The sequence below is a fragment of the Bufo gargarizans genome, chromosome 3 (genome assembly GCF_014858855.1).
Source record: "Bufo gargarizans isolate SCDJY-AF-19 chromosome 3, ASM1485885v1, whole genome shotgun sequence".
Classification (NCBI taxonomy): Eukaryota; Metazoa; Chordata; class Amphibia; order Anura; family Bufonidae; genus Bufo; species Bufo gargarizans.
This window is the reverse complement of record NC_058082.1, coordinates 211,777,547-211,799,442: the sequence shown is the minus strand read 5'-3', so window position 1 is coordinate 211,799,442 and position 21,896 is coordinate 211,777,547. Positions and strand designations below refer to the sequence as shown.

Below are 21,896 nucleotides of genomic sequence, written 5' to 3'. Positions count from 1 at the left end.
TATAAAAACAACTAACAATAATCTTTATTAATTACATATACACAACATGATAAAAATAGAGATGAAATACACCAAAGTAAAAGTGTGGTATCCGCCTGAGGGATAATGTAACACTACAGTCAACCCAGAGGGGAGTCAAGAAAGATACATTACTTAGCTGCCCAATAGTAGCAAGCAGACATTGATCACTTAATAATTTCAGAGCTATTTGAGACTCCGTTGTTTTCGTATAGGTTTGTTTGTGATGTACACCCAGATCTTTAGCAATCCTTTTGTGGCCTTTTCCAGCTTCATGCATTACAATAACTTTTGAAATTTGTTTGCACTGAGACATGGTTCACACTAAGAAATGTTTCTCAAAGCCCACAGATTTGTCAGTAACCAGGCTTTGTAAGTCTTATATAATGGGCAAAGCACCAGTGAAACCCACAATCCAAACCTCATCTTCTTCACTGAAACAGGTTTTGCCCTTGGAGAGGTAATTACCACAGAGGCTCAATTACTTTTCCTCCCTGCACTGTAGATTTTTATACAATGTGCTCAATAAAAGACAATAATGGTTTGTGGGTTGTGTTGTCTTTAATTATGAGCCACATTGTATTAGTAATCAATACAGAAATCCAGGTAATCTCACAGGGTTCACTAATTTTTTCTTGCAACTGTATCTTTTCACAGAAGCCCCCCCCCCCCCCCCCATTGAACCAGGCATCCTGGCACTCCTCTTTTAGCTATGAGATTATTACTTTTATGTGTGCTAGTGAGTGTGTATACTGTATATCTGTGCAGAAATATGCAAGTATGCTTGCTTTCAGTGTTTTTTTTTCTGCTTGTAGTGAATGTGCATATTAGTGATGAACGGCATAGGCAATATTCGTTTTAGCGATATTTTGCGAATTTTTCGCATATTTGCAATAAATTTGCGAATTCTAGAATTTGTGATCTCGTTATTATTTTCGAGATTGGACAAATCGGCACTAATGCGTATATTTTTGGCGCAATACATGCAACTTATTTTTATCAGGTCTGAGTAGATATTACTGATTGGTGCACTAAGTATTGTAGTGACATCACAGCACTATGTCTGTAGCATGTATGTATGTACAGCAGAGAAACAGTAATTCCTATCACACTACCTAACACCCTGCACTGGAAGCTATCAGCTACACTATATCACTATCTAACCTACACTGACTATATCCCACTAACTATTTGTAAATATATATATACACACAAACCGGATTCCAAAAAAGTTGGGACACTATACAAATCGTGAATAAAAACTGAATGCAATGATGTGGAGATGCCAACTTCTAATATTTTATTCAGAATAGAACATAAATCACGGAACAAAAGTTTAAACTGAGAAAATTTACCATTTTAAGGGAAAAATATTTTGAATCAGAATTTCATGGTGTCAACAAATCCCCAAAAGAGTTGGGACATGGCCATTTTCACCACTGTGTGGCATCTCCCCTTCTTCTTACAACACTCAGACGTCTGGGGACCGAGGAGACCAGTTTCTCAAGTTTAGAAATAGGAATGCTCTCCCATTCTTGTCTAATACAGGCCTCTAACTGTTCAATCGTCTTAGGCCTTCTTTGTTGCACCTTCCTCTTTATGATGCGCCAAATGTTCTCTATAGGTGAAAGATCTGGACTGCAGACTGGCCATTTCAGTACCCAGATCCTTCTCCTACGCAGACATGATGTTGTGATTGATGCAGAATGTGGTCTGGCATTATCTTGTTGAAAAATGCAGGGTCTTCCCTGAAAGAGATGACGTCTGGATGGGAGCATATGTTGTTCTAGAACCTGAATATATTTTTCTGCATTGATGGTGCCTTTCCAGACATGCAAGCTGCCCATGCCACACGCACTCATGCAACCCCATACCATCAGAGATGCAGGCTTCTGAACTGAGCGTTGATAACAACTTGGGTTGTCCTTGTCCTCTTTGGTCCGGATGACATGGCGTCCCAGATTTCCAAAAAGAACTTCGAATCGTGACTCGTCTGACCACAGAACAGTCTTCCATTTTGCCACACTCCATTTTAAATGATCCCTGGCCCAGTGAAAACGCCTGAGCTTGTGGATCTTGCTTAGAAATGGCTTCTTCTTTGCACTGTAGAGTTTCAGCTGGCAACGGCGGATGGCACGGTGGATTGTGTTCACTGACAATGGTTTCTGGAAGTATTCCTGAGCCCATTCTGTGATTTCCTTTACAGTAGCATTCCTGTTTGTGGTGCAGTGTCGTTTAAGGGCCCAGAGATCACGGGCATCCAGTATGGTTTTACGGCCTTGACCCTTACGCACAGAGATTGTTCCAGATTCTTGGAATCTTCGGATGAGGTTATGCACAGTTGATGATGATAGATGCAAAGTCTTTGCAATTTTTCGCTGGGTAACACCTTTCTGATATTGCTCCACTATCTTTCTGCGCAACATTGTGGGAATTGGTGATCTTCTACCCATCTTGGCTTCTGAGAGACACTGCCACTCTGAGAAGCTCTTTTTATACCCAATCATGTTGCCAATTGACCTAATTAGTGTTAATTGGTCTTCCAGCTCTTCGTTATGCTCAAATTTACTTTTTCCAGCCTCTTAGTGCTACTTGTCCCAACTTTTTGGGGATTTGTTGACACCGTGAAAATTTGAATCAACATATTTTTCCTTTAAAATGATACATTTACTCGGATTAAACGTTTGATCTGTCATCTACGTTCTATTACAAATAAAATATTGACATTTGCCATCTCCACATCATTGCATTCAGTTTTTATTCACAATTTGTTTAGTGTCCCAACTTTTTTCGAATCCGGTTTGTATATATATGAGCTGACTAACTATCTTATGCAATTGGATAAGGAGTAGGATCCAGATGAAAGCAGAGACTCTGACTAAGCTCTATTTGTCTGCTAAGCTCTGACAAATATATTGCAGCCTTCTCATTGGCCAACAAGCAAGAAGGGAGGTTACTGATTAAAGAAAATCTAGAATATTGGCGATTACGAATATATAGCATCTTTGCGAATTCTCAAAGTGCCGATATTTGCGATAAAAATTTGCGATTAGATTATTTGCGATCAACACTAGTGCATATGTGCATGCAAATATATAATGATAGTGTGTGATATATGTACAGTGGTAAATGTATATGTGCATATTTGCATTTTATGACACATCCAAGTATGGCAGCACCCTTATAATTGTCAGGATTGTCAGCCCATGTAAAGACTTTGGCAAAATACAGAGCAGAAAATCCATGGCATATCAGTAGCATAATCAGCGGCTGAAAACATGTCATTTTAGGTGGCAAAAACTCCGCCAAATGCATAAAATCACTGTATTTTATGTACAGAATGTGATGTGCATTGTATACTGAATAGTAATGTAAATTATATGTATATTACATACAATTCACAATGACAGTCTAAAAAATGTGTACATGTTATGTATCATATAGTAAGTACAATGTTACAACACACTTGCTTCCTGTTTGGCTGTTATATATGTTGAGTTATTTGAAATTTGTCAAATGCTAAAATGTTAGCAAATTATGTGAGCAAAAAAGTTGTAACCTTTGTGTTTTGGAAGTTTTGTATTTGTCTGATATTGCTCAATATGCAAAATGTTTTACAAATATCTGAAAGCTACATGTTCGGCTGTAAGCTATCTCTCCTGAACCGAGTGAGAGGAAAAAGCTGCTGACAGACTCCTCTGTGCCACAAGGACCCCAGATAGAAAGATTTTGCTATCAATGCCTAGAGTACTAAGGGCTTTGCAGCTGACAAAGTAGCATACTGATCGTACATATACATTATTCTATTTCTGTGCATATATTTATTCAGGCTTCATTTACATGGCAGTATTTTGGTCAGTATTTAGTTTCAGTATTTGGAAGCCAAAACCAAGAATGGAACCTATAGAGAAAAACCTATTTTGCACCTTTTCCGTATTTTGGACCTACTACTGATTTTCTTACAAAATATCGATGTAAGTTACAGGCTAGAATACTGTTGTGTAAATCAGGCTACACAGGGGTTGTCCACGTTTTACTATTGGTGTTCTGATGACCTGCACCCCCGCTGATCTGTTTGGTGGTAGCTCCATCCATTGTGTAGTGTACTGAGCTGGTCACTAATGCACCGCTCGCATTCACTTCACCTGAGCTACATAGCTGATCTGCTAGGGTGTTGGTCCCCCCTGTTTTTCCCAATCAGATATTGATGGCCTATCCTAAGGATACGCCATCAATAGTAAAATCCTGGTCAACCGCTAATCTGTTTTCCGCAGTGACAGGCTACCTGCAATAACCGTTTTTCTGCCTGTGTACTATGGACAATTGTTGCTGCATCAGTAAATGACAGCTGAGTTCTGAATGGCTTGGTTAATACAACACCAGTGATGGATTGGCTATGCACCCCACCAGGAGAATTCCCAGTGGATCAATTGCCTTCTACTATGCAGTGCGTCACTGGCCTGCTATGTGTATTACAATTGCAATACAGATCACAGGCCCTGCTATGCTATGGGGAGTTTAGGGGCCCCTGTACTGCTTAAGAGTCTCTGCTCCAAGAGTCTAATGCCTGCCTGACTTTATATATGGAGTCCCATGTTGAGTCCATATATAGAGTCATCCCTGGCGGGGTATACTCAAATGCTTTTAAGTTAAGTGTGCGGGAAAAACATGAAGTGTTCTGCATGCAGTTAAGTAAGCAGAAGGGAGAAGACAGGAAGTGTTGCTAAGGCACAAAATGTGGCTGCAGATATAATTGCTATATGGATGTTTGTTTTATCAACATGAATTGAAATAAAGAGAAGATTTACAATTTTACCAAGTGCTGGATCATTTATCTACATTGTCCAAGTGAGTGCAACAGGTCTGGCGGCATCCAATCACTGGGAAGACGCACTTTGCTAAGGAAACCAATGAGCAGGTGTTTTCTATTTGTGTGTCCGCAAGCACTATTAGAATGCTGAGGTCACACTAAAAAACTTCGGAGTGTAGCCCAGGCCTAAAACATGATGCCGGCTCAGAAGCTTAGCGGTGTTATAGCTGACACGTGCCTCCTGTTTTACACAACAGACACCTGGAGGCATTGTCTGTGAAACGCCAGTCATGAATATTGAGGCAAGGATGCTGGGCTTCCTGGACCCAAGCAGTTTCTCCACACTGAGATCAAGGGAGTTATTCAGTTTCTATGGTGGCCTTGTCCTTCAGAAGATTCCGAGGCCTGCCACAGGTATGTTCCAATGAAGGACTGCCTATGGCAGGTCTCCACAAGAGCACAGTAAATGATTGGTAAATCAATGCAGTCCACAGGAGAAGTGATCAGGCAATCAGATATTAAAGTCTCCTAGGGGGAGTTAAAGAAAGTAAAAAAAAAAAGTTTTTAAAATTAGAAATAAAAATAATAATAAAATAATATATATATATATATTTGTTTTTTTCAAATCACACGGCTTTCCCCATATTAAAAATAAAAAAATATAAAGATCATTGTTATCATTGCTGTTAGGTCTGCAGTCTGTGCCTTCTGCCCCCTGTGGGTGTGGACACTGCACATTAACCATCCGGTAACCGGGTCCCTAGCATCCTCAACATGCTTCTGACTCCATGCTCCTGCCCGATGCTCCCTTAGGGCGCGCATGCTTACCTCTGTCCTCTTAAAGGGCCAGTGTGCACACTTATAAAGCCTTCCCCAGCCAATGGCTGAAGGTCCTTGGGTATTTCAGGCATCCTTTCCAGGCAAAAGGTGCTTAAACTTTAGGTTCCCTGGTGGCCAGCAAAGGTATTTGATAGTCAAGTGCTATTGCAATTTACCTGCATTTACCCTGCCATGCTCCAAGTTCTGTTTCTATCCTGCCTGTGTGCTCCTACAATTTGAATTCCAAGTTCAGTTCATGTGTAAGTTAACAAAATCTAACTTGTCTGTTTATGCTCCAGTTAAGTTCTTTGCCTGCTTGCCTTCTGTGTGCCTGAACACTATCCCATACGCAAGTCTTTCCAGTGTCTACGTTAACTGTGAACTGCATGGATCTATAACCATATATATGGATCTAACTACACAAGGACTATCCTAGGAGGTAGCTGCCTGGTTTCTAATTTGCAGTAAGGTCCAGATACCTATATAGGGGTTAAAGGGTGAATTCCATGGAAGAGCCAGATTAAAGCCGTTTAACTCCTTAGATGTTGCAGTCAAAAGCGATCGAGGCAACTAAGTGGTTTCAGAGGGAGGAGACTGTCACCCATTGGCACTGCCACTATAATAACTCCTTTCTGTGCAGCCATTTTCAATTTATGCATTTTATTTTTCAATTTTTTTCTCTCATATCATCATTTTTGGAGAAAGATTGCATGCTAAGAAAAGGTACAACATAATACTGTTAGTGAATGCTGACAATATGGATTTAATACTCATCCCACCAGGTGGATTTTTTATAAGAAAAAGCTGTAATTGGTGTCATCACCTTAGGTTCCGGTAGCTGTTGAATAGCTAGTAGGCATTGTTGTCAATTTCTTTTTATATGAGCATCCGCTCATCACTACTCGACAGCTGCCTTGCGTTAAGTGCTTGCCTCAGGTGAAGTCACAACCTTGCAGCTTGTTACATACTTTACCATTCTACACATTTCTTAAGTCCTCAAAACTGGAGGAAGAATTGTAACTTTAGGTATCAGACCTTCGGTGAAAACACGTGCATGTGCACAAGTGTACAATGTGCCACTCTCTGTACTGTATGGTAAAGATGGCTTATAATATAACAAGCATTTAGAAATCTGTACGGTATATTCCCCAAGTAATGGAAACGGAGATTAAAGGGAACCTTTTCAGAGGGTCAAGCTGCCCCAAGCATTTTGGCATGAAATAGCGAAAGGCTACCTGATTGTACTTAAAAATGTTGTACTCTAAAAAGCAGAGAACGGCTCTTCAGAGGAAACATCGTTTTAAAAAAGCGCAGAGTGGGGAGAAGCTATTGTTTTCTTCATTGCATGGCAAGCTATATCTAGTCATATTGTAGACACTAATATGGTTCCAGGAATATACACACAAACACTGATAGTGTATTGTAATATGATCTAAAATCTCATTATATAAAAAGCTTGCAATATCCAAACTTGATCTTAGAAACAAAATAGAAGACAATCCTGGAGGATTCAAGGAGATACTGAAATTGTACTTACAAGATTATTATAGGGTATATCAATAATAAGAAGGGGATAAGATCTGACTGTTAGAGTCAGTTGAGCATGCACATTTCCACTCCACTGACAATCTATAGGACTGCTGAAGTTAGGCAAGCGAGCACAGTACTTGGCTATCTTCTGCAGTTCTATAGACTTTGAATGCAGAAGTGCATGCTTGATGATCACTCTATTCAAATGGTTGACACAGGACTTTCCCTTTAAGGAGAAGAAACATTAGTATAATATAAAACAAAAACAAAGGCAACTCCACGTATGACACAGAGTGGACTTGCCTCATCCACAGCTAAAGACTAGATGGCATACAAGCGTTAGCTGTGGTGTACAATTTATACTGAAGTTAGAAATGGGACTGCACATGTGTCTTTAGCCTAAAGGAGCCCGTTCACTTTTTACAGGGTCACTTAACTATGCCACATGTCTTTTGGACATTTCTCAATATTTGTAGAAAACTGAAAAAAATGACCATTAATTTTTCTAAAAAAAAATATATGTAATGTCACAAAGAAATATGCATGTATGAATAACTTGATCACATTTTTAAGTCCATTCAACTGCATGGCTTACCTGTCAAAGTAGAATTTTCAACTTCTCCTCTTTATGGCCAGTCTAGTCTTCGTTTTAAGAGATTGCAACCTCTGCTATCTGAACTACATTTGGTGTTAAAGGGAATGTGTTATCAGACAATGACCCATTATTAAATCAATTGTTTACGTTAAACATATGTTTTTTTGTGTTTATTTTTTTCCCATGCCACTATCTATAATTAATAAGAAATATACATAATCCTGGAATTTGTGCACTGGCCACTAGGTCTAATAATAGGTCATGACTTCCTGTTCTAAACAGGTTACTCATCAGTAGCTATTATCATTATTACCACGGGCAGAATTACAATGACCAGTAACACCTCTATATAGATAACGCAGGATAGATAAGCTGATGGGCCTTATTACAGCTTATCTACTCTCTCCTGACCTCTGCACAGGTCACAGAGCATGCCTACAAAACTCTCTCATAGAAGTCAGTGGGGTCCCGTCCTGTTCATTGTGTCTATTGCCCACACAGTATTTTAATCCTAGTGACCAGTGTAAAAAAGGCAAGATATAAGGTTTTTTTATTTTTATATAGTGACATGACTTTTTTTTCCAAAAATTCTTTAAAAATTTGTATGATTTAAACAATAAGTAATTTTCCGATGACACATTCCCTTTAAAGTCTTCCACCTCTATGAGTATCTGTTCACCTCTAAGACTCTCAGTTACATAACCTTGAGGCCATTTAGAATAGGGAACATCCCATACTGAAGATCTCAGTAAGGCCTCTTTCACACAAGCGTTTTTATTTTCCCGTTTACGGGCCGTCTTTTGCGTTCAGTATACGGAACCATTCATTTCAATATGCATTCCGTTTCTGTATTTCCGTTCCGTTGAAAGATAGAACATGTCCTATTATTGCCCGCAAATCATGTTCCATGACTCCATCCAATGGGCCAGCAAAAAAATAATGGAACACATACGGAAAAGCATACGTATATCTTTCATATCTGTTCCGTTTTTGCGGAACCATCTATTGAAAATGTTATGTCCACCACAATTTTTTCTGTGTAATTACTGTATACTGTATATGCCATACGGAAAAACGGAACGAAGAAACGGAATAGAAAGTAAAACACAACGAAAAAAAAAATTATGGAACAACGGATCCGTGAAAAACAGACTGCAAAACACTGAAAAAGCCATATGGCCGTGTGAAAGAGGCCTAAGTGTTTCACATTTGCAAAGTAAATTACTGTAGTTGCTCCATAAAAGAGGGGAGCTGGAGCAAAGAGAGCTATCTATGAGTACAGCCACATTTGGAGAAGAAACTAATCGTCATACTTTTTATTGCTCTCCTGCTCTTATTGCCTTAAGCACTTTAAGACTAATCTATATACCTTGTCTTGTGGAACGCATTGCATTCTTAATGTACCCTTGGGCACAGTAACGTTGCTTAAAGTTAATGGATTCCCATATGAAGCAGAAGTCTTCCCACTTACAAAACATTTCAGCACTTGCTTGCAGTGGAAGATTTTAATTTGGTTTAGTATAATTACCTTTCAGTCAATAGGGGCCATTAGACATTGTAGCTGAGGTTACAGTTAAAAGCTGCACTGCACCATTATTATAGTACAGAAGATGGCGTAATTAATCAATGTTCCAGACAAACCTACCAATGAATCCTGAAGAAGGTGGATTGGGCTGGATCTTCTCGTTGCTGTTCTCTTGGATTATTTTCCACAGTTCCCATGTGAACTTTGGGTGAAGAATGTAAAAAGGCTGGTTTGGATTTTTCTTCCGATGTTGTTCATATGGTGGGAAAAGATTGTAGTCTGGTTTGTGATACCACTGTATACAAAAAACAGGCGCAAGGTTTAATAAAACTTGCAGCGACTATAAATGCTTTAGGAAATAGTTTATAAAGTGCAACATTACAAACAGCAGTGGCATGGGCAGAATTCAAAATATGCACGACTGTCACCGTACAGATGTGTTGTTGCTTACATTTTGGCTGGACATGAGCCACGAGTTTACCGGCTTTGTAAAAAAGACAAGTATAGACAGCTCACCCCAGCTAGTCAAAGACAAATGTATGCAGAGTGCGCTGACGTATCTCAAAGCAACGTCAGAAAAGATCAGAGAAGGTATACAAATCTGGTATTAACTAAAAAAATCACTGCAGATAAAATAGGTAAATCAGTAACATTTACTGATACTTACACATACAATAATATTCAATAAAAAATGCACAAGTTATGATAATATGCTGCTGGGCCCTAGCAGCGGGACTCCATATAGGTCCCTATCAGCCTAGTCTGGACACCCCTCCACCTCAATAATCTCATCACAAGTAAAAATATTTTTTTTAGATTATTACTGGGGGAAAAAATCATCTTACCATATGGAGGTCAGCATAATACGGCGAAGGATCCCATGCAACTAAAGTGACATCTCTGTACAAAGAACTGTCTGCAAAGTGGTGGCTTGGATTAGTAAGGATCTGCAATTAAACACATTGTTTGTTAAAACTACAAGAACTGCAGCATCAACAAAATAGAATAAAAGCTATTTTATAAATGGGATCACATGTAAACCTTCATCTTAAACCCAATCTTGACCAAAATATTTTAATTCTTAGCAATGTTTAAGAATTGCACTACCCCTATCAATGCATGTAATCATCACAGTATCACAGCTCAGCCCCATTTACTTCTATGGGGATGAGCTGCCACTAGGCCGTATGACTAATGAACATGATATCACTGGCCTAGGAAGAGCTGTGAGAAGGCTGTGGGGCTCCTGGCTTCTCAAACAGCTGATCGGTGGGTGTGTCAGGAGTCAGACCCCCACCGATCAGATACTGAGGACCTATCCAGATGATAGGTCTTCAGTATTTAAATCTCGGAAAACCCCTTTAAGATACACATGCAGACTTGGCCTAGCTGAGTGTGCATGTGTATGGGGGAGGGGGTCGAAAGGAATAGCTGTTGGCAATACTTATTGAGATGAGTGAACCCCAGGGTCAGGCCGATAGCTATCTATGGTGCAGGCCACCTTTATGTAAATGATGTACTCTCACTAGTATGGAATAATACTGTAGATAGTGAAAACAAAGACAGTGGATTACTGTAGCCTGTGTTACATAAAGGAAGAAGAGGGAAATGCTGCCCTGTATATCAAGCTGATGCGGAGGAATACCATTCATGCTCCAGACTGCAGTAACAACACTCTAGCACTAAATACTGCTAGGGTACGTTCCATGTGAAAGAGCTGGTATTAAGGGTTGACAAAACAGGTTATCCCAGTGGGGTTTTAAACCATGCTGACGACATGGTTAAAACCATGGAAGATCTTTTATTAAAAGTTAGAGAAAAGAAAAAATAACAACGGGATATGAACATTCCTATGTTTGTTACAACACATAGGGGGAGATTTATCAGAACTGGGGTAAAGGAAAACTGGCTGAGTTGCCCATAGCAACCAATCAGATTCCAGCTCTCAAAAATAAAAGGTGGAAAGGGGCAACTCAGCCAGTTTTCCTTTACATGAGTTTTGATAAATCGTCCCCATAGTGTACAATACTCCCAGGTGCGGCAGATTATTAATAAGTATTTGCCTATATTAATGCAAGATGAAGCACTGGCCCGTATTTTCCAAAATGGTTGTGCAGGCCACCAACTTTAGGCTCTAATATTATTTCTCCTAGCCTAGGTACTGCGCCTAAAAATCATGGTGTTTTTGGCCACCAGTAACACCTGAGAGGTTTTTATCATGCTGTTTATCAGATCAAATACATCCAAAGTGCAATAGATGGTAAATTCCATAAAATAACTGATTTCATCAATTGTAACACAAGTAATGTCATATAATAGGCTACTTTCACACTGGCGTTAATATTTTCCGGTATTGAGAGCCGTGATAGGGTCTCAATACCGGAAAAAAACGCTTCAGTTTTGTCCCCATTAATTGTCAATGGGGAAAAACATAAATGAACAGAACGTAATGCTCCAAAATGCCTTCCGTTCTCCTACCGGAGAGAAAACCGCAGCATGCTGCTGTTTGCTTTCCATCCTGGGATGCAGAGCAAGACACATCTCTGACACAATCTGAGACAATAGAAAACGGATCCGTCCTCCATTGACTGTCAATGGAGTTCATGACGGATTCGTCCTGGCTATGTTAAAGATAATACAACCGGATCCGTTCATAATGGATGCGAATAGTTGTATTATCAGTAACGGAAGCGTTTTTGCTGAACCCTGAGCCGCTAGTGTGAAAGTAGTAACATAACATGCACTGCTTGCACTTTGTCCTGTGTAGGTTGCACCAGCCATCAGCTTAAATGTAGAGTATGAGAACATCTGAATGGTGCAGGTAATATTAAAGTAGTGGATCCTTCCATGTGTCAAAGCATTTTAGACAAACACACACTGGTGATATTTTCTTTTCTCAATTTTTCAGATATAGAAAGGGTTAAAATGCCAATAAGAGGTAGAGATACAAAACCGATCTCATCTTAAACTATTAGTATTTTTATGACTATTTATGTATCTTATTTTTTTATTTTTCACTTTCGTACACAGGTGTGTTCTTTTCCAATTTACTTGGTGATCAAGGTGTGTGGTGATCAAGTAAGTGTATGGGTATATTCCTGACACTGGGACTGTTCACATCTCTTTTTTGCTGTACGTTGAGCGGATACGTTTGTAAACAGAAAAAAACCATATAGAAACATATGGCTTGATGTACCCACTGACCATAATTGGGCAAACGTAGTTCAAAGTGCATACTTGTCATGCCATTTGTCACAGTTTATGCTTCTTTATGCGTTTTTTATTTTAATTTTTGCACTCTTTTCTGCCCTGCAAAAAAATGTATAAAGACATATTGTAGTGTATGCAATAGTTTTTACACATTGCAGTAAATGGGAAATGAATGGAAACAAAAGACAATACGTTAAACGTATCCTTTTTTTTTTTTTTATCCGGATACTTCCAGCTTCCTTTGATACACTTCAAATCTTTATTTAAAAAAAAGAAAGGTTTCAAAAAATCTTATACAGTTTTTGTTAAAAAAAAAAAATGGGCAGATAAGTACTGAAACGTATGCACATCCGTGGAACGTATACATAAAAAAAAAAAGGTAGCTAACCGCAAAGTTGTATATATCTGTATACATGCGCTTGACGTACAGCAAAAATGAGATGTGAACAGGCCAGACCCGGAGGGGTTGGTAATGCGTTATATTGGCGTTAGATTTCTGCTCATGGACGCAGTGTAATTATGTTTTAACAATATTGGAATAAAGGCTACATTTTATATTGACTTTGAGGGCTGGATCTACTCCTCATTATCTTCACATGTGGCAGGTGGGGCTTGTAAAAATCTATGTACACAGGAATTTCTACAAGTCCGTCCCTTCCCTGAGTGCTGATCCTGGGTATTGGGACTACATAGAGGGTGCTATTGGTTTACAAACAATTAACACATGTGTAGACTCGGATACCCGCATATCCCTTGTGAATGGCTGAGATGTGTTTAGAAAGAAACCTATCCTATAGCACTCACAGTCAAAAGCCAGATTTGGCACAAAGATAGATTACAGAGATTAAGATTAATGTAGACCAGGTAAAGAAAATGTACTGCTGCTGTAATAAAATAACAAACAGAAAGAACAACATCAATAGCACGAGACTTGACATTCATATATCAGAGTATTCTTTAGTAAAAGTCCATTACAGCACAAGAACCTTATTTATAACATACACACTATTTATAGGATAGCTAGATGGGAAGATATAGAGATAGATAGATAATAGATAAATAGCTGATCGCTAGATAAATATGAGATAGATAAATAGATCGATCGATAGATATACGTGCCATTTCTTAAGTATAAAGCTAGCTGTCCATTACAGAATTACCCACTTTGTGTTCCCTCCATTAGCCACTGGGTGTCGCTGCAGTTTAAAGTTAGAATTAGTGTTGAGCAAATCGAACTTTGGATCATAGACCTAAAGTTGATTTGTTCTAACACGTTTTTTTAATGAAGAATGGAGACCTGTCTCCGTACAGTATTAAATTGTATCGCCTCCGTTGAAGCAAAATTTGCTTTACTCGAACTCGCGCAAGACTTCAGTTCTACATCTTTAAAAACAATTCAAATTACCAATCGGGTTTGGGACCGAGGTACCAGCAGGTCCCAAACCTGACTTTGGATTCTGAATTTGAATTGTTTTTAAAGATGTAGAACTGAATATCGAATTCATTCCCCTGAAGTCTAATGCAAATTCAGGTGAAACATATTTTGCCTCAATGGAGGCAATACAATTTCATGCTGTATGGAGACAGGTCTCCGTACAGGATTAAAACGAAGTGTTAGAAAGAATCGACTTTGGATCTATGATTCGAAGCTCGATTCACTCATCACTAGTTAGAATGCAGCTAGGGAGGGTCTAAACCAGGGATTAGCAACCTCCTGCACTCAAGCTGTTCTGAAACTACAACTCCCAGCAAGCTCATTCACTTCTATGGGAGATACGAGAACAGTCAAGCAAGTGTGCATGCTGGGAGTTGTATTTTCACAGCAGCTGGAGTGCCGAAGGTTGCTGACCCCTGCTCTACACTTTATTAGGGCAAGGTGTTTGTTTTTACTAAAGTGTATTACAAAAAGGCAAAAAATGACTGTCCTTTCACAATACTAAAAATAAACTGAAAATACATCAACACTTTAAAGTGTAACTGTCATTCTTTTTTATTTTTGTAATGGATAGGGGCAGTGGTACTAACCATTTTTGCAATATACAGAACTTTAATTACAGAAATTGTACATTTCTATTAGAAAAATAGCTGTAAAGTGGCCCATTTTGAGCCTTAGCAACGCTCCTCTGTCTTCTGTTTACATAACACAGTCAGTGTTGAGCAGGTCTCCACTGTTATGTAAACAGAAGACAGAGGAGCGTTGCTTAGGCTCAAAATGGGCCACTTTACAGCTATTTTTCTAATAGAAATGTACGATACACTGTCCCTATCCATTAGGCTGCTTTCACACTAGCGTTCGTCGGTCCGCTCGTGAGCTCCGTTTGAAGGAGCTCACGAGCGGACCCGAACGCAGCCGTCCAGCCCTGATGCAGTCTGAATGGAGCGGATCCGCTCAGACTGCATCAGTCTGGCGGCGTTCAGCCTCCGCTCCGCTCGCCTCCGCACGGACAGGCGGACAGCTGAACGCTGCTTGCAGCGTTCGGGTGTCCACCTGGCCGTGCGGAGGCGTGCGGATCCGTTCAGACTTACAATGTAAGTCAATGGGAACGGATCCGCTTGAAGAGGTCACCATATGGCTCAATCTTCAAGCGGATCCGTCCCCCATTGACTTTACATTGAAAGTCTGAACGGATCCGCGCAGGCTACTTGCGCACTTGCGAATTTTTTTAAAGTTATTAATGCAGACGGATCCGTACTGAACGGAGCCTCCGTCTGCATTAATATGAGCGGATCCGTTCAGAACGGATCCGCCCGAACGCTAGTGTGAAAGTAGCCTTACAGAAAAAAGAAAAAAAGAAAAAAAAAAAAAAAAGAATGACAGTTAGACTAAAAAAGTTAAAATACATCTTGATTTTCAGGAATAAATTACACCCATGATTTTAATTTGGTACATATCTTAAACTACAGTAAACAGAATAATAACTGGCGATCACTAAATACAGTGTCAGCATTAAACACCAGCAACAGTGTTTTGCGTGACGAAAAGTCTTACCTGAGAATTAATAATGCGCACGGTAGTTTTGTTTCCAACATCCTTTTCATAGTTGTGTGTTGGAGCAGAATTAAATCGTAAGACAGCATCATGGGCATCTGTACAATGTAAAAAGATGGCTGTATTAGTTCAATACATATAACAAGAACACAAATTGGTACAAGTTACCCATATCACTATACTGTTAGAATGTACACCACAACTCATAGCAAGTGAAAATGGAAAATGAATAAAGAACATACCAGGTAACTATGATATATTAAAACTGAGACATACAGTAAAACCTATGGGTTTGGATGTGTATGTGTGTATGTGTGTATGTGGGCGGGGGGGGGGGGGGGGTTAAGGGAATTCACTAACCGATTTATGTCATTGTTAGCAACAAAAAAAGCTAATTTTCAAGTGACAGTCTTGATAAATTGGATATATTAGTGAAGCAAGTGAACAGTCAGTTCTTGAAGCTGATGAGCTGAGAAAGACACACACAGGCAAGTGTAAGGACCTGAGTGACTCTGACAAGAGCCAAATTGTCATGGCTAGATGAAGATCTCAAAAATGGAAGGTCCCGTAGGGTGAATGGACAGGTTAGCATCTACTGTATCAAACGTGAAGGAAAACCCATGCCTCTGGCACAGAGTACTTGTGACCAAAGCACTAGTGATGGCTGAATATCTGTCGGGGCAGTTCGCGAACGCAATCAAATGTTTGCAAACCGCAAGTTTGCGGCGGGTCTCATTCATTTTAATGGCAAACCTGAAAAACCTTCAGCATATATTTGCAGCAAAGAAATAATTACTAGAAGTGCACAAATAGTCCCACAACATGGACAGTTACATACCAGATGTATTATTCGAATTTGCCATCTCCATTCATTTATGTTTTCAACGCAAAATATCGGCAATGCGTACGCGCATGCGCAAATGCACTATACAGTACCTAAATGCACTATAAAGAAAGTATATTGGTATATAACACCCTGCTTCAATAAAAAAATTTGGGGGGCGACTGGTATATCAGACCAGTAGAAATTATTTGTTCCAATAACGCTTGTCCCTCTATATACCTGCAGTATAGCAGCAGAACCGCACACAACTGCCGCACAATACAAATGCACTATAATATACTTTCTAACATAGAAAGTATATTATAACATTGTACAAGGAAGGCAATCCATTAGAATGTACATAAAGATAAAACATAAACCTTTAATAATGTTACTATGAGGATCCATTCACAGGTCCGTAAGTGTTTTGCGGATCCGCAAAACACGGACACCGGCAATATGCATTCGCAGTTTGTGGACCGCACATCGCCGGCCCTATAATAGAAAATGCCTAACATTGTCTGCAATTGCGGACAAGAATAGGACATGTTCTATTTTTTTTTGCGGAAACGGAAGCACAGATGCAGAAGTGCAGATCAGCGGATGCGGACAGCACATTCCGGCCCCATTGAAAATGAATTGGTCTGCACCCGTTCCGCAAAATTGGGGAACGGATCCAGACCCATTTTGCAGACGTGTGAATGGAAAAGATATCCCTCAAAATGAAAATAAATGAAATTATTAAAGTTAAGCAAAAAGCATAGATGTGGTAGGCAATAACAAGTGCTCGGCGGCACTAAGCCAGGTGCCCGGTGGCACCAAATCAGAAACCATATGTCCTACCACAATCCGGGGGGTTCCAGTGCACATCCATGAATCCAGGAGGGAAAGCAAAAAACATCAATCCCTGGGCTAGATGATGATGTGGTATTGAAGGACAGGGTGGGCAAAGAACTGTCCCTGATATTGCCCTACAGGGGGTGCTATTCTGGCCCTGATAGCCTAACCGCAGACCAACCGCCCTGATAAGAGTGACCCTGTCCAGAACCTTATCCTATATAAAAAATGGCCCTAGTAAGCCCCTAGGCCCCGGACTTCCAGGTGATCACTATATAGATCTGTGTTTTTGACTCATTATAAAAGTATATTATAAGTATATCGCACCCCTCTGTGTATCACACCTATCGATAGCACACCTATACAAGTGCTTAAAAGGACATTTGTGGCCCTATTAGCTAGCGTTTGGTGTCCCTAACAGCCTGTCCCTGCTCCACACAGCACCCTCTCCCTACACTGGCAAAACACTGAATGTAAAATGGCGGCCAGATCAGGTTTATTTATAAGGTAGGGGGTGCTGAAATGTCTCAATTGGCTGTCCTGTACCACCTGATGGATGTGTCATGGGTCAAAGTTCTTCACAATGTAAAAGAATATGGCGGGCGCAAATTTCTCCATATGTTCGCATGTTCGGCGAATTGCGAACATGCAAAGTTCGCCGCAAACGATTGCAGGGCGAACCGCAAGGCCATCTCTACAAAGCACATTGATGTGCATGGGGGGCAAAGGTTATTCTGACGAGTCTAATCCTACAGATAAGCTATTGTACTACAACTGCTGAAAGAATTAATGGTAGCTAAGACAGAAAGGTGTCAGAATGACAATGCATCACATTTTTTACACTTTAAGCCTCCCTGGCTTAGATATAGATGGATAGGCTCCATGATTTATTGGTATGTCATGGTAACCATCTGGGCACAGGAGCTGTGTCTACGCAAGCAGTCTCCAACAACCACGGCAGGCCATTAGACAGAAAGGGTTCCCTCGGTGACTATCTCAACCCCCCACCATAAACACGACTACAGTGTGCTGGTGGCTTGCTATGGTATGCCTATTAGTCCGTGCAACAGGAACAGCCTAAGGCTACTTTTACACTAGCGTTTTTGCTGGATCCGTCAGGGTTCAGCAAAAACCCTTCAGTTTCTGATAATACAACCGTCTGCATCCGTTATGAACGGATCCGGTTGTATTATCTTTAAAATAGCCAAGACGGATGCGTCATGAACTCTATTAAAAGTCAATGGAGGACGGATCAGTTTTCTATTGTGTCGCAGAAAACTGATCCGTCCCCATTGACTTCCATTGTGGGTCATGACGCATCCATTTTGCTCAGCATCCCAGGCTGCGGTTTGCTGTCCGGTATGAGAATGGTATGGAATGCATTTTGGAGCAAGCCATTCTGTTCAGTTACGTTTTGTCCCCATTGACAATGAATGGGGACAAAATGGAAGCATTTTTTTCTGGTATTGAGACCCTATGATGGATCTCAATACTGGAAAATATTAACGCTAGTGTGAAAGTAGCCTTATAGACAGCCTGTCAAGCAGGCAATAATGCTTTTGAATACTGAGTATACCAAAGCATTATAAAAGTGACCATTTGATTGCATTGTAAAGTCCTCTTAGCAGAACTAAAAAAACATTATTACCTAAGTTTTTACATAGTTAAAAAAATAATAATATAAAATCATGCGTTTTTCTAACAGGTTCTAAGCAGTCTGGAATAATAATTATAAAAGAGTCAGAAAAACCCTTTAAGGGATTACAATTATTCTAATTATGTCTGTATTATGCATGTATACCCCTTGTCATATGTACATTTATATAATAATAATTATATAAATGGATATTCTTTTCTGAGACAACCCTTTTAAGTTCACGATATTCAGAAAAATTGCAGTATGACTACAGCTACTTTCATGTAGCTTTGATCAGAGAACCTATGATCAAAACTTGCCACCTAGATTTTATTTGACATCTTGTATGCTTAAACTTCACTGGTCAGTTGTGAACTTGTACACAACCACACGTCAAAGGCTGTCCTCCATCATGGTGTTTATCGCATTTCCATCAAATAGTTCACGCTCCGCTTTTCACTCTAGTGGACAACACTTGCTTGGCATCATCTTCAGTGCAAAGACTAGTGAGAAGCTGTGGTTTATTTCTAGGAACATTTTATTCACGTGCATTATTTTAACAACTGACTCAATAGAACACATTCCATGTCAGGGACAGATACAGGTGACCATGTTTCAGAGCAGTTCTTTAATATGACCTCTCCAGTCAACCCACTGTCTTCCACTATCATCACAGGCCATATTCAAAGGACTGATATAAGAGGAGCATAATATATCAAGTTGTACAGCAGCCTCTTCAACAAATGCAAGGATATTTCAGGGTATGCCTGAGATCATCAGCCCTGTTGGCAACGGTACCAGCTCTGGTCACTGATGAAGCCTTCATTCATCTCATGTCCCACTCCCTTGGGTTATCGTGGCTTAATTTACACCCATGACAACCTAGCCCTGAGAGGTATAGGTTGTGTTGCTCCTTCTGTCCTGCATAATATAACATGTTCTGCTAATGGCGTTAGGAAGACTAATGGGGTAGGAGTAAAACCAGTACTTTGAGAAAAACTACAGTACTTTATTCAGTTTGGTCCAGAAAGGTTAGATTACTTGTAGCATTACTTCGAGGCTGTTGTGTAGATCTGTAACTGGAAGGTGCCACTCTTACTTTCCCTCAGCATCTCCTCCTACTCGCATGCCTCCATTTAGCGTCTAGAAATGTAATTCTGAACAAGATCATTTCACCAAAAATATTGCTGACAAGAATAATCCGACAATAACAAGCACTGGCAAGGCACAGATGGATGAGGTCTGCTAACCCACTGCCACATCTGGCTCAAGTAATAAATACATGCAAAAGATTATCAAATCGAGGCACACTGATGAAAATAAGTACAATCACTTTTCCTGCCATCTCTTTTTAGGGAAATCTTGTGGGTGAGTGCCTTCATTTTGTATAGATGAGACATTCACTGCAACCTATACCCCGAATTCTCCTTTCCTACGATGGTCATAATTCTTTTTAGCTAAGGCACCGTTTAACTGAAAAAAGGCAGAAGTCACAGTATAGTACTATCCGTAAAGAAAGTGTTAACTTTGTCATTTCATAACACAATGTATGTGTATGAAAACTGTGGAGCTGATGCCCACAGCAAACGGCCAGGACACTGAAGATACACCAGGAATTTTGTTGGGTGCAGGGGGCCAGTTGGTGCTGGACCTCCTCCACTATGGATCAGTGTACTGCTGTTTTGCCACCTCTATTTGGAAAGATATAGTAAAAAAGCTTCTAGATCAGGGGTGCACAACGTTTTCTGGTTGGGGGCCACATTGCCAGACTGAACCAATGACAAGGGCCGAAAATAAAATTTAACAGGGTATTAACAACTGAAACACTGCATTTATGGCATATTGAACATACTGTATATATCAGGAATATCTAGTTACACTTCCAGGACTACCATCTAATGGGAGAAATACATGAAAAATATGTGAGTAGCCACAAGAAATAGACATACATGTCTGTTACCAGATGGTTGGGAGCCATACAGAATGGTATCAAGGGCCGCATGTGGCCCCCGGGCCGCAGGTTGTGCACCCTCTGTTCTAGATGAACCAAGAACTAGTGATCATTATATCTCAAGATATAAAGTCCCGCTGGCAAGTTTCACCAGACAAGAAAGCTTGAGAAGCAACAAGTTGCAAATATGTGAGCAAATCTGTTATCTAAAATAGTATAGTAGTAAGTTGGGAAAATGAATATATGAATAAATAAATAAATAAATACGTAAAATAATAATTGAATATTCAGTGATTTATGACTTAAACAAGATACAACATTTTCATTAAAACAAGTTTTCTATAGCTGCATGAAACACAGTTATGTAAAAAAGAAACCTCAAAAGTAAAATGAGGGGGTGGCCGGCAGTAAAATCTAACTATAGGGCGTTCAGAGGTTGCAGTGGTACATGAGGCCTGAAGAATAGGGATGAGCGAACTCGAACTGTATAGTTCGGGTTCGTACCGAATTTTGGGGTGTCCGTGACACGGACCCGAACCCGGACATTTTCGTAAAAGTCCGGGTTCGGGTTCGGTGTTCGTCGCTTTCTTGGCGCTTTTGTGACGCTTTCTTGGCGCTTTTTGAAAGGCTGCAAAGCAGCCAATCAACAAGCGTCATACTACTTGCCCCAAGAGGCCATCACAGCCATGCCTACTATTGGCATGGCTGTGATTGGCCAGAGCACCATGTGACCCAGCCTCTATTTAAGCTGGAGTCACATAGCGCCGCCCGTCACTCTGCTCTGATTAGCGTAGGGAGAGGTTGCGGCTGCGACAGTAGGGCGAGATTAGGCAGATTAACTCCTCCAAAGGACTTGATTAACTGATCGATCTGCAGCTGTGGATCATTGAGCTGCTGATCCTCAATTGCTCACTGTTTTTAGGCTGCACAGACCGTTTGTCAGTCTCATTTTTCTGGGGTGATCGGCGGCCATTTTGTGTCTTGTGGTGCGCCAGCACAAGCTGCGACCAAGTGCATTTAACCCTCAATGGTGTGGTTGTTTTTTGGCTAAAGCCTACATCAGGGTGAAGCTGTCACACCAAGTGCATTTAACCAGCAATAGTCTGTTCATTTTTTGGCCATATACAAAATCAGGGGCAAGCTGCGCCTGTCA

The 21,896-nt window shown here is 40.2% G+C and overlaps 1 protein-coding gene across 3 annotated transcripts in view; it reads right to left on the bottom strand.

The window, feature by feature from the left end:
* ST6GAL2 (ST6 beta-galactoside alpha-2,6-sialyltransferase 2) overlaps window positions 1-21,896 on the bottom strand; it is a 175,524-nt gene that overhangs the window by 12,693 nt on the left and 140,935 nt on the right. For all 3 annotated transcript variants that reach the window (XM_044286397.1, XM_044286395.1, XM_044286398.1), the window contains 3 exons: window positions 15,497-15,594; window positions 10,143-10,244; window positions 9,418-9,592 (listed from right to left, as the gene is read on the bottom strand). In XM_044286397.1, coding sequence (XP_044142332.1) covers window positions 9,418-9,592; window positions 10,143-10,244; window positions 15,497-15,594 — 375 coding nt within the window. The remainder of the gene's footprint in view (window positions 1-9,417; window positions 9,593-10,142; window positions 10,245-15,496; window positions 15,595-21,896) is intronic.